General features: G+C 45.1%; 1 protein-coding gene across 1 annotated transcript; it reads right to left on the bottom strand.

Moving 5' to 3' along the window:
• Window positions 1-1438: 1438 nt before the first annotated feature.
• Window positions 1439-11414, bottom strand: Pop4 (POP4 homolog, ribonuclease P/MRP subunit). Its single transcript, XM_037209654.1, is given in 7 exon segments — window positions 1439-2544; window positions 3585-3686; window positions 5188-5249; window positions 5396-5473; window positions 6673-6839; window positions 8414-8466; window positions 11324-11414. Coding segments are annotated over 7 exon segments (807 nt in total). The 3' UTR covers window positions 1439-2290.
• Window positions 11415-13471: the final 2057 nt, after the last annotated feature.

Below are 13471 nucleotides of genomic sequence, written 5' to 3'. Positions count from 1 at the left end.
TTCCAGGTGGAACAAGGAGGGAGGAGTTTAGCTGCTGATAACTTCAGGAGTCTGGATACTGTGCATGCTGCCAAAATAAAGGAGCTTGGAGTCTAGCAGTTAGGTTGAGCTGGCTGGTGGCCCACACATACCATACACCAAAGAAACACCAGAGAAACCCAGGCCATTCTGCATATGGGGTCCAGAGTGGATATTGCCACCTTTCTGGAAGGTGTAGCCAACCTTTTCTAATTAGGAACATTTCACAGTTGTTACTGAGGTGTACACTACTCCTCCTCAAATTCCTATGTTGAAGCTCTAACCTCCAACATGACTATGTTTGGAGCTAGGATCTTTAAGGAAGTAACTAAGGATAAATGGGTTATAGGATGAGATGTTAATTCAATGGCCCAGTATCATTATAAGAGACACACTAGAGCTCCCCACTCTTGAGGATAGACCATAGGACAGCGAGAGGTGGCTGTTGACCAGTCAGTAGGAACCCTTAGCACAAACTAATCTCGATAGCATTCTGAGTCCTTTCTTGAGGTGCCAACAGCTTTTACCATTGGCTTCTGGGACCAATGTTTCTGTAGTGCATGGTTTACATTCAACAGAGCTGGTTGTTACATGTGGCTCTCTACACCCTAAATCTCATTTCTACCATAGTTCTGCTCCTTGGAGACAGAGTCACGAGTGCCAAGTACCATGAAGGTGTGGGGACTTGGCTAGCCATACTCTATGTAGTACCAAGTGCAGTTTCCTTAAGTCCAGTGCCTGGGAGGATGCTGTGGACCTTGGTCCCCTGGGAAGATCAGGGAGACAATAGCAGCACATCCCAGACAAGGCAAAGAGCAGAGACTCTGTGGCAGGTGCACATCACATTGTCTCCCCTGAGAGAGAATGTCCATAGTCAATGGAAACTTGAGTTGGGGCCAGCAGAAAAAACGTTTCAGTTGGCAAGTGGCACCAGCAGTTTTTCTGGGAAGCAACTGTGTTTATGCAACATAGTGTGCCCTTTACATCACAGGGATGAACAGGTCTGCTCCAAATTTGTAACACCCATGCACTTTTGGCTGGCTAGAACAGCAGTCTCTACACAGAAGACAGAGTTCCTTGGTAGAGAGCTGGGTAAATAAGGAACATATACATATGTTTAGCAGTCTCCTTTATATCTCTGTAGCTGTCCTGCTGGGAAGAACACAACTCTGGACCCAGGCTTTCTGGTTCAGATCTCCCAGTCCATGAGACCTTGGACAATGATTACTTTCAGGCTGAGGGCTCATGTGTGCCCTGAACCTGGGTGGCAAGGACTATGTGATAACATGAGGGTCAGTGCCATGAGGAATGTCTAGATGATGAAGATAGAACCAGGGCCTGGATAGTCTCTAGGACTTAGGGGTGCACTTTAATTTCTGGGAGAGAGTAGGGAGAGAGTATAAAGGACATCAGGCTCACTCATTCCTCTTCCATCCAGTGTAGTCTGAGTGGGAGGCACCAAGGAATTGACTACCAGCACACCGCTTACTTGGGGTGAGTGGTTGGATGGGTTGTCACTTATTATTGACAGGGCAAGTTTCTGAGCTGGCCAGCAGATACTTCTTACAAGCAAGGGACAACTGATGCCTCTGAACCAGGTTTCAAGGACAAGGTCTCCCTAATACTGGCAATGAGTGGCTGGACCCCCCCCCACCCCCCATTTCTCATGCTGGCCCTGACCTGCAGTTCCAATTGCCTTGTGCAGAAAGACCTCATCTGGCCTTACACAGTAGAAAAGTTATAATTTCAGCAGCAAAAATGGAACTAAGATGCCAAAGGTATCATTGCTGGATACATTGGCTAATCTATCCAAATAGTAGCCAACAGGTACTGGCAGACCTGCCTCTCTGCTCCATTCTGACTGCTGCAGTGAAGCCCTGAGCCTCTAGCAAGCTCACTATGCCTTCGTGTGAGAGCAGCCAACTGTAGGCAGTGCAGAGTTTGGAGCAGGACTGACTTCCAGTCAGATCCATGATGTTCCACACTGTGAAAGCAATGAAAGGTGGTAGATGGCCATGGGATGAGGAGTCACAAAAGCCCCTTCCCTTTCAACCCAGAAAGTCAAGAATGATTCTTTTGTTTGAGCCCATTTATGCCTGTTATTAACTGAATAACTGATTCAGCACAGAATGTATGAAACACAGGAAAGTATGAAGGATAGAACCTAACGGTGCCCTTCCTCAAATCACCCAGGGTTAGTCCTGGTGCATTTTCTGCTAGTCTTTCCTCCATGGAGAGGCAAATCTCTACCCCTGACTTCTTCTTGTGTTGCTCAAAGTTCTTCAGCCAGTCTGCTTTCCCTGGACAGAAAGCTTTCATGGAAAAGTGGGTATTTAAAGTATTTCCAGTTCTCAGCTGCCAGTGACTTCTGTCTCCAGTGGCAGAGAGTTGACAGGTCAATCGTTCCCTTTACTTTGAATTTCTTGGCAGACCTCTCTCTTGAACAAAGTTGGAATTTGCTTCCATAAATGTAGGAAATAAAGCCATCCATTTCTATGGTGAACACACAATTTAGCTTGGGGATAACTGAAAAGAAAAAGAATGAGGAACAACACAGCCAGTGCATTCATTTTCAAGTAGAGCATTATTCATACACGTTTGTACAAGGTAAGTGAGATGGCCACTTTGTATTGTCAGCACTTAGGAGACAAAGGCAGGCAGCAGGCAGATCTCTGAGTTCAAGGCCAGTGTGGTAGACATAGCTAGTTCCAAGCTAGCTGGGACTACATAATGAGACTGTCTTTAAAAAAAAAAAAGTGTATGGGAATGAGGAGACCCAAGCCAGAAGTACCCAAGAAGACCTGGGCTATCTGATTCACAGTCTAACTATAACCCATTGCCTAATTTCCAGGATCTGAGGTTATTAACTCAACTACCAGAAGTTAGGCTCCCAGACCTGTTTCTAGACTGTTTCTCATACAGTTTTTCACTGGTTCTTAGATTTGTGCTCAGTGGGGGAAACTTCTACACTACTTCCTTACAGTTGTAATGTGAGCAGAAGAACATACAGGGAAATGGAAAAACAATGAAGCAGGGCTGTGGGGGTAGCTCAGACCCAGAGCACAGGATTAACAGAGAGGTCCTGGGCTTGATCTCCAGCATCAACAGATGAATGAGTACAAAACCCTCCAACTGTTGTTTCAATCTTGGATTTGTGGGCAAGGTCAGTTACTGGGATCTTGGAAGATTTAAAAGTACCCGCTGGAGCAGCGCTAACCATGTTAAGACTCAGAGTGTCTCCAGCAAGGGTACAGTTCTCAGCATTCCAGGGGAAGGCTGTTTTGGGTCCTGCTGCCTGTCTTTTAGTTACTCATTTGACCTTGGCAGGTAGGGATCTCAAACAGATCTGGGCCCAAGACCCAGCCAAGCAGTTCTTCTGTTCTGTTTATGAACAGGCTGCTGACTGTGTTCATAGATGTCTCCTGGGAGCCAGAGGGGCAGGAGCCTCTCTCTGGAGTTCATAACATAGCAAGCACCTGCAGCCTGTTTGACCCCACAGCCAAGTGGAACCTGGGAGCCTCAGGAAGGGGGATATATATCCGACACCCTAGGGGCACAACACACACCTTTCAGGTGGTCTTCTTTGGTGATGATCTTGAAGACATGCTTTGTCTCCTGCAGAAGGATTCCTGTGACCCCCACATAGGAGGGGCACTTGGATTTCGTGACTACAAAGGAGAGAAGCAGTTCAGGGCAAGGCCTGGGTAGTGCTGGCAGTCACAGCCTGGCCTTAGGGACTGGGAACCTGGTCCTTCTAGCTGAGGAAGAGAGTACCTAGAGGATAGTGACTCTGTAGCTGGGCAATGACCAAGGCAGCAAGAGCCCAGGATTCCCAACGCCTTGTCCTGGGCTTTGCGATCTCTGGGCTGTTCTTAAATGTTTTTTTTTTTGGTTTTGGCCAGGGTTTTGGAGCCAAGAGGTCATATACAGAACCAACAAAGACCAGACTTGTTGCTTTGATGGAGCAAGTGCCATGGGCAGGACATCCATTATTCACTTCTGGGCTCCCTCAACTGTACCTGGAACGTAGTCCTTTTAGAGGGCTGTCCAGCAATGAGGGGTGAACCTCCTAACAAGCAGTCTCCTCTCTGCCTCAAGGAAGTCAGCATTTGGAGCGAACTATGTACCTATGTGGGTGCTGGAGCAGGACACTGAATGAGATGGCCTGTATCCTGCTCCTGTGGAGCTGAAGATCTCGTGGAGGACAGTGTATAGCAAAACATGGGCAATTCTGTTTCTTGATACTGATAATGGCTATGAGGAAAATAAGAACAGAATAATGAGAGTGAAGGGGAAACTTTAGTGGTGGTAGGCACCCAGGAAGTGACATCAGGAAAGGTACCTGAGTTACAGCAAGAGTCATTGAATGAACCTGCAAGGGTTCTTTCAAGGACCAAAAGCAAGGGTACCTGGTATTCAAGTCACACAGAGGCCACCCAAGGACACCAAAGATTTTTACTCTGAGTGGATCTAAAGCTGCTAGAGGCTTAGAACAGGCAAGCGGCAGTCGGTAGTCTGATGACAACTTTCATTCTGGGTATTTAATCTGGGGTGCATGTTGGAATAAAACAGTATGTGAGCTGGGGCAGGGTGAGAAAAACCTTCCACAGCAACTTGAGTGAGTTGGAGGTAGGTTAGATTCAGGAACTAGGTGTGGTAATTGACTTGAGGTGGAGGATTAGGAAAGAGGTAATGTGAATATACTTCCTTGGTTTCTAGCCTGAACAAACTGGATATGGAGATGTAACAGTATTGGAGATGAGGAATCCAGGTCAGAGAGAGCTGACCTCAGGGGAGACCAAGAGCTCTGTGTTAGATAGGTAGCTTGAGGTGCCTCCTGGATGTCCAGATAGCTGTTGGGTGCCACAGGGTGACTGAGTCTGGCAGTCACAGGAAAGGTCTTTGCTGGTGATGGAATCCTGGAAATCATGGTGAGTAAGAATCTGTCTCCAACATTCTCAGCTCGAGGCTAGGTGCCAACAGTGTGAGCTGATGACATGCAGAGAGCACTTAGTGTGTATTTAATAAGGGTCCAGGATGGGTTAGGTCACATCCATGTTAGATTCTCATTGTTTGTAACATAGAGATACCTCAGGAATGCCAAGTGACAGAAGAGAGGCTGAATACTGCCCCTGAGTAACAGTTCCCATATGCTCTCATAGAAATTACCTGAAATAACAGCACTGTGAAGATCTGCCTTTAGGAGCTTGGCCTGAATCATCTACGGCCGCCTAGTAGGTGAACGCCACAAAGATGCGTTGGTAACAAAGCAAACAGGATTTCAAATACCCACAGCCAACTGGTTTCTCAGGCTGCATCTCTAGTGCCCTCAAGACTTGAGGTCTAATCCCATGGCAGCCTTCAGAAATAAACTCACGTGTCTGGCTTAAGCCCATTGCACAGGTCACGAATGTACTGCTTCCAGAGTTCATGCAGAGGGAGGAAGAGACTGTATCTGTCATAAAGTCGGGAACAGGTACAAAGTCAGAAACATGAGCTTGGGATTTCTAGTGTTCAGCACAGCTGGGCTCAGGGCTGAGAATGAGCATGAGGGAGCACTTGAGACTGCGTGTAAGCCTCAATGTCAATGTGGCCATGGTCAAGTACATTCCCCTCCTCGAACATCAATTTCTTCCCTGGTAGAACCTTCTCAAGCTAAATTTCTGGTCTTGAGAAGGGAAGAGGTGGCCCTTTCCTTGCTGCCCTTCCTGCTGGCCAGTTGCAGGTGTGATGGTGGAGCCCCTGGTTCAGAGCAGGAAGAGTGTCTGAAGGTGGCAATGTAGCATCAGCCATAACAACCCAGGTGCTGTTCACTCAAACTCCTTTTCCCAAGAGAAATGAACACATGAACATCAGTCTTGTTTAACCTACTGTTACAGGAGGTGCAGGTGGCCAGGTAGGTGTTTGTGTATGGTAGCAGGATTGTCTGGAAGGTGAGGGTAGAGGACCAAAGTTTTTCTCTGAGGTTGTTACCATTTGTCTTGGTGCCCTTTCACACAAAGCCAGGGTCAGAGAGTCAAGAACACCAGGCTCAAACTTAAAGCAAGCATTTCCTGCAAGGACCCCAGGGAGACAGACCCAGGGTAAAGTGACACTCTCATGCTTTCTGGGACATGGAAGGCTATGTGGCTATAGAGTGTTATACAAAGCCTATAAATAGCAGCTATAAACACAAACTCAGAATTATCTTGAGGGAGACATCTGCCCACAAGAAAGTGATACATTCCTTTCAGAAACTTTGGAAATGCGTAGGCAGGACCTCTCCTTGGCAGTAACCTTTGAGTGGGTGATTCTATCTAGTGTTTATAAAAGCTACAGGAAAGTATATATTAAGGAATATCATTTCATCTTTTCTAGAAAACTAAAAGACAAACAGCCTGTTGCCAGGGGCAACAGACTCAGTTATTAGTGAGGCTAGGAGAGATGCTAAATGATGAAAGTCCTCAGGCTCACCAATGCCTGCCTTTTAGAGGCCAAGCTGGGGGACACAAGAGAATTGGTAGGGGAGGCTGCCCCCTTGTGGCAGAAGGAGGAACAGACCCTGAGACTAAGGGGGCATGGTTGCCCAGTGAGCCCCTGGAATCCCTGTCCACACTCTGAACAGAAAGACTAGGCAATGATGAGTGGCAAGGCCTTTAGGAAAGATGGGGGTACCTCTGTTGCTCTGGGTTAATGTCAAAGAGCCTCATGTCTCTCCTCTGTTTGGCAGTGAGGCCTTTGGATTTCTTTTGCTGCTGCTTTGGCTTCTGACGAGTGAAGTATTCGAAGACCACAGCCTTGCGTTGCAGATGGCTCTCACAGTCTTGCTGGCTCCCCAGCTCCTGCCCAGAGACAGGTGGTGTGGTTTACTATTCTGCTCTCAGACTCCAGGGTCCTCAGACCCCGTTCCTGAGAGCCACCAGCTTTGCTGATCTAGGCTACAAATCCCTTGTCTTCCAAGTGTTTGCTACACACAACTGCCAAGATGTAAAAGTAACACTCACAAGCTAACTGTGACACTGTCCTACACTGCAGCCAGGTCAAACACTGACTTCCTGTCCTGTTTCTCTGAGGTTACTCTATTTAGCATTCAAAATCCTTTGTAATACAAGGCTTCTCTAATCCTTGTGGGGAAAGGAAGCTTGAGAAATGCATGATACAGTTTATTTAGTAAGTCATGACCACAAGACTAGCTTGAAATGGAAGGGAACTGGGGCTGTTAGGGAAATGAGCCATTCCAGAACTTGGGAAAATTGCCTGAGGGTTCGAGGTAGGTCAAGGAGGAGGAAATCTGACACTGAGCCCCACAATCTTCTTTCCTTGCTTTTCAGCCTTGTGGCCTCCATGTGGCTGCTGTTGGAGAGGTCTGCTCCAGTCCCCCTTGAGGCAGAAAGCATGAAGTGCATCTCAGGGACTACTCACTCTCATCCACAGGACTGTAATACCCCTGGGAAAGGAGGGTGAAACCACTTCACTGTTGCACCCAGTCCTGAGACACTCTAGTTTCAGCACCTCTCAAGTTGGGGCAGCAACAGTCTATTCTTCACTGGGCAGCAGGCACCTCACTCAGCTTTCATCTGCTGCAACCTGGGCAGTGCTCTTTCCTGAGGACCTACCTCTTGACTGGGCCATTTGCTGGGCTCTTTTTGCACTAACCAGACAGTAAAAACAAGTCTGAGGCTAACTGCCAGATTTAGGTTAACATCAACCTAAATCAACGGTTGCTGATACCCTCTCTCTGATAAAGCAGGGGTAAAAAGACAGAATACATAATCTTTGAGGTAGTCAAGGCAGGGATGGCTAAACCATCTATCATCGATATAGGACAATTTGGTTCTTTTAAACACATATGTGGTCTCTCTTTCATGGGGAAATAAAATCAAGGCCTTAAAAATCTTGATTTCAAGTATATCCCCCCCCCCCCATTTTTTTTCGAGACAGGTTTTCTCTGTGTATCCCTGGCTGTCCTTGACCTCAGAGAACTATCTGCCTCTGCCTCCCAAGAACTGATTAAAGGCATGCACTACACAGCCTGGTAGGACATGTGCTCTTTATGAGCCACAGGTGACGCTTCTACCCAACTGACAAAGCATGCTCAAGCATCCAGATAGAATTTGTAACACTCATTTATGAAATGGCCTGAGTACTGAACACAGAAGCAAGAGCAAGACATGTTTGGAGTGGGAGATGACATGAAATCTAGGAGTCCAAGTCCCTCAGAGTTGACTCTGGTACCCTAAGAAAGGAGCCTGGTACAAGAAGACATCAGCACAAAAGACCTCCATGGGGCCTAATATGCTGACTGTAAAGGTGAAGAGTAATCCATGGGAAAGGACAGCTAGACCAGTCTTAGAAGCCATTGAACCTTCCTTGCTCTCAAGTCTACCGCTCCCAGCCCACCTTTGAAAGATTGTACCTGTACATCATGCTCCTTGGCTTCTTTATGAGAAAAGGCATGGTAAATCACAGCTGGGGGATGAAAGACAAAAACAGAAGACTACTTCCTGTTAGGAATGAGTGTAATATCCAAGGCTCTTCTAAGTATGACCTACACTTATTTAGAGATGGAATACTTGGTTAATATGAAAAGGCAAAGCTTTCTTGGATGATCCTTTTATTTTACTCTGCAGTGCTAGGGGATTAAACTCAGTGGGTTTTAATGCATGCCAGGCAAGTGCTTCACCATGGATCCATGTCCCTGGTCCTACTGAATGTTGCTTATTTACACATTTATTTAAAGACACAGTCTCACTTTGCTGACTTAGAATTTGCTACATAGACCACAATGGCCTCAAACCCCTAATACTCCTGTCTCAGCATTCCAAGTGCTAGTTCCTAGGATTACAGACATGTACCACCACAACTATCTTAGATACTTCTTTTTTTTTTTTTTTTTTTTTTTTTTTGGTTTTTCGAGACAGGGTTTCTCTGTGTAGCTTTGCGCCTTTCCTGGAACTCACTTGGTAGTCCAGGCTGGCCTCGAACTCACAGAGATCCACCTGGCTCTGCCTCCCGAGTGCTGGGATTAAAGGCGTGCGCCACCACCGCCCGGCTAGATACTTCTTAACTCTTCCCTCTGGCCAGATTTGTTCTAGTAATTCCCAGGATGAGGTTTAAAAAAAGTACCTCTCAGCCAGGCAGTGGTGGCCCACGCCTTTAATCCCAGCACTCGGGAGGCAGAGACAGGTGGATCTCTCTGAGTATGAGGCCAGCCTGGTCTACAGAGCAAGATTCAGGACAGGCACCAAAGCTACACAGAGAAACTCTGTCTCAAAAAACCAAAAAAAAAAAAAAAAAAAAAAAAAGAAAAAGAAAAAAAGAAAAAAAAAAAGAGTACCTCTCAAAGCTTAATGTGTTTTAAGAACCTCTGGAATCTTATTAAAACATGGGGTTTTAGTTCCTACTCTCCAAACTCTGAAGGTTCAAAAAATTCCTCATTGGAATCACATTTAGAGCAGTTCTGATTTAAAATACAAGTTATAATTATGCTGGGGCAGTTGCTCACTAAGGAATGAAGACACTAAAACTGAGGTGACATTAATGGTTAGGGGGTGGTTGGTTGAAACACTACATTTTGCTGACTACAAGAAGTTTAAAACAGATTTTTTTTTTACTGTTTAGAATCTATAAAATTGGAACACATCCTGACAGATAAAATACAACAGTCTTTCTTCAAATTCTAAATATGACCAGCATGATGCCAAAATCTCTCTAAACCTTCATGCTTCTGTTTCTTATTTGTTTGGAGGAAACCATCATGGTGGCACTGGGGGACAGAGTACAGTTGTAAATGTGGTAAGAAAGGTCAAATGACCAGAAAACGTAGCTCAGACTACACTCTACACATTTAGTCCCTGAGTTGAGTGTGGTAGCACACACAGTTGATCCCATCACTTCAGAGGGAGAGGCCAGCCTCGTTTACAGTCTGTTTCCAGCTCAGTCAGAACTATATAGCGTACCTTATCCCAACAGCAACAGTAATAACAAACAAAGAAACGAAAACCCACCTCTGTTCTCCTGTGCTTCCCTGAGTACATGTTTGACCAAGCAAACAAACCAAGGAAGTTACCAGTTTTACATACAGAATCTAGTTTTCAGTTGAATTACAGATTGAGACTCTAGTTTGTTTATTGAGATTAATGTGCAGGGCCTGGGACCCTAGGAATAACTTTGTTTTACCTACCCCAGATGCCTAGCAACAGAGTTGGAAATGTTTCTGCAGCAGTACACTTGTAATAGCTCTGGTACAGTCACTGCTTGTCAAGTAGTTGATTTAAAACGACACAAATATACACTCATAGGTGTGTGTACACATTTATTTTAATCTCATTAACCTTTCTAAACAATTTTAAATATAGTTATTCCTAGTTGAGCATGTAATAATAGTGAAACTGAAATATTCCAAGGTACTTGATCTCTGATAAAAGGACATGGCAGGAGTGTAAATCAACAGATCAGAGGCTTAATCTTTTTTTTTTTAAGATTTATTTATTTATTATGTATATAGTATGTATGACTGCAGGCCAGAAGAGGGCACCGGATTTCATTATAGATGGTTGTTTGTGAGCCACCATGTGGTTGCTGGGAATTGAACTCAGGACCTCTGGAAGAGCAGTCAGTGCTCTTAACCTCTGAGCCATCTCTCCAGCCCAGAGGCTTAATCTTTACAGTATCCCCTCTCCCTCTAATACTGCTCCGGTGCTTGCTTCCATTCCTGGCACATCTCTTTTCTGATCAAATACCAACAACTTAGGTTTGTGAGACTGCGCCTAACAAGGTTTCTACATGATGAGGGGTGAAAAGCCAGGTGGTAGAGGGGAGCAGGTCCTGGCAGGAGTTATCTAGGCAGGTAGTGGCTAAGTCCCGCCAAGGCCTTGGATCCACCTCTTCCAGTTCCCCTGAGCAGCCCTAGCTCCCCTGGGGAGAACACACTAGATCTTGACTTCTATTCCTAGCTTAGAGACTGTGTCCGGCCAGTTCACACTCTGCGCCTCGATTTCTTTTGTGTACTATCAGTCAATAGTACACGGTTTCCCTGGAAACTGTCTTGGGACTCTGTTGCGACAGGTATCTCTGACTCAGCTTCCTGTTCCAGACCCTCTATACTCTCATCCCGGCCCAATTTCCTGTCTCTCATCCCGTTTACCCTTCATTGTCAGACGCTTCCAGAGCGCTTTGGTGACGTCTCTGTCAGGTCTCACTCATTCTTTCCCTTTCTTCACTTCGTTCAGCATCTTTCAGCCACCAGGACTCTTTCTTGTTTACATTTCCGCTGGAAAAATCCGTTGTGCCCAAGAAACAACATAGGCACAGTACACAAACAGACTTGTTCCAGGCGGCATCAATGGATGCGACCAGATTTCGGATACGGCGCCTTGCGTGACGCCATCGAAGCGCGACGGGCTCTGGCGGTGCATGCGCCTTGGGTTTAGCTCTGCTGCCGAGGGAGGGGCTAGCTAAGCGCCGGTTCTGTGGCCGGCAGAGTCTGTTATTTGTGGCCTCTTCAGTTTATGGCTCTTCTGGCCTAACAGGAGAATCCAGTTGCGCGTCAGGATTAATGAAGTGTAGCGAGGCAAGCTGTCATGGAGAGGATGCGAGGGAGATTGGGACTACGGAGGGCAGAAATGGGCTTGAAGTAGTGAACATAATGGATGTAGTGAGGTATTAGGATTTCTTTTGAGGTTTTTGTTTTTTTGAGACAGGGTTTTCTTTGTAACAGCCCTGGCTATCCTGGAGCTCACTCTGTAGACCAGGTGGCCTCAAACTCAGAGATTGGCCTGCCTTTGCCCACTGTGTGCTGGGCATGAGCCACCAACATCCTGATTATTCTTCCCCCTCTCCCCCCAGGGGAGTGGTGTCCCTGGCTGGCTTAGAATTCACTTCTAAGTTTACTAGTTACCTTTTGTAATGGTGGTCGGGATTTGCTTCTATTTAAGCTACTAGGTAATTTTTATGACCTCGTTTAAGGGTCTCTTTCTTATGAGTAAAATAGAGTAGCTTTAGCTGGCTTTGGGCTTTTTTAATTTTATTTTTTCCTTCCGAAGACAAAGTCTCCCTGTGTAACCCAGACACTTGCTACATAGTCTAGGCTGAGCTCCTAAGTATAATCAATATTCCTGCTTCAGTTTCTGAGGCATTTAGATTTCTCTTACTGAATCCAACCCAGAAAGCATTCTTGAGACTTGGAGCATTAGTTTCTGTCAATATGATAAAAGACAAAAAGTGATTCTCGTGGCTGCAGATCTGGGACACAAAGGCTCAGCCCAGCCTTCTCAGCCTGCCTGGGTTCTGCCCAGACACCGCCCTTAATTTCTGATGAGTGCTGGATCTAACTTGGATGGTGGATGAGAGAAAGCAGAATTATGGTCCCTGTGCTCTCTTTAGTCAGTGATTTTTTAATATTGAGTACTGTGAGACCTCCTTTTAAAGAGGGAAAAGAATTTTCAGAGAAACTTGGGCAAAGAGCATCACATTCTTGTTTAAGAAACATAGGCTTTATTTGTCTTTGGGTATATAACTGTGTGCCATTTTGATCTTTAGCAGTATAGGGCCATGGTAACTCACATATGCTTTAGACTTTGAGGCCAGCCTGACAACAGGATGGACACCAAATGTGTTGCATTTGCAAAGGCCTGACACTAGTTTAGCATGTATAAGACTGTGTGTGAAAAGTGCCCTTGGGGACTCATAAATGTGAACTCAATAATGAACACTTCATTTTTTTTTTTGAGATAGGCCTTCCTTTATAGGCCTGGATGTTGTGGAACTGGCTATGTAGATCAAATTGGCCACAAACTCACAGAGATCCACCTGCCTCTGTCTTAAAAGTGCTGGGATTAAAACATGGTAAAAGATTACTTGACAAAAATTGTATATATTTATGCATTTAAAATAACACTTTGAAATGTGTATGTTGTGAAATGGCCAAATCAGTCTAATTAACTCAATAACTTCATATAATTGGTTTTCTGTGAGACCTTTAATATTTTAGTAATGTTTTCCAAGTATATGCTGCTACTATAGTAACTATGACATACATTAGATTATTTTATATATATAAACTTGTGGTCTTCTTTAAAAAGTTATTTAATTAATGAATTTATTTATTATTTTTAGTGCTTAGGATCAACCCAGGACCTAACGTTTGCTCTGTGTCACTGAGCTATTCCTCCTTCACAATTATGAACTTAGATAAGCATAAGACAATAGTGGTAGAACACTTACTTTGTACATTGAGGTCCTGAGTTTGATTCACAGAGTAGCAGGTGGTGGGGGTGGGGTTAGACAACTGAAAATACAGGAGTCATTTTGTGGGTTGTAGATTCAAAAGTAGCATGGCTTCTGTGGCTATAGTGACAGAGGCAAAGGCCAGCCTCTTTCAGGTAATTAGGAGTCTCTCATTTTGAAAAGAATGATTTTTATTTTATGAGTTGTTTTTCTTTTTGGTTTTCTGAGACAGAGTTTCTCTGTCTGG

The sequence above is a fragment of the Peromyscus leucopus genome, chromosome 1 (genome assembly GCF_004664715.2).
Source record: "Peromyscus leucopus breed LL Stock chromosome 1, UCI_PerLeu_2.1, whole genome shotgun sequence".
NCBI lineage: Eukaryota > Metazoa > Chordata > Mammalia > Rodentia > Cricetidae > Peromyscus > Peromyscus leucopus.
The sequence above is the reverse complement of the archived record's forward strand: the minus strand, read 5'-3'. Positions and strand labels throughout refer to the sequence as shown.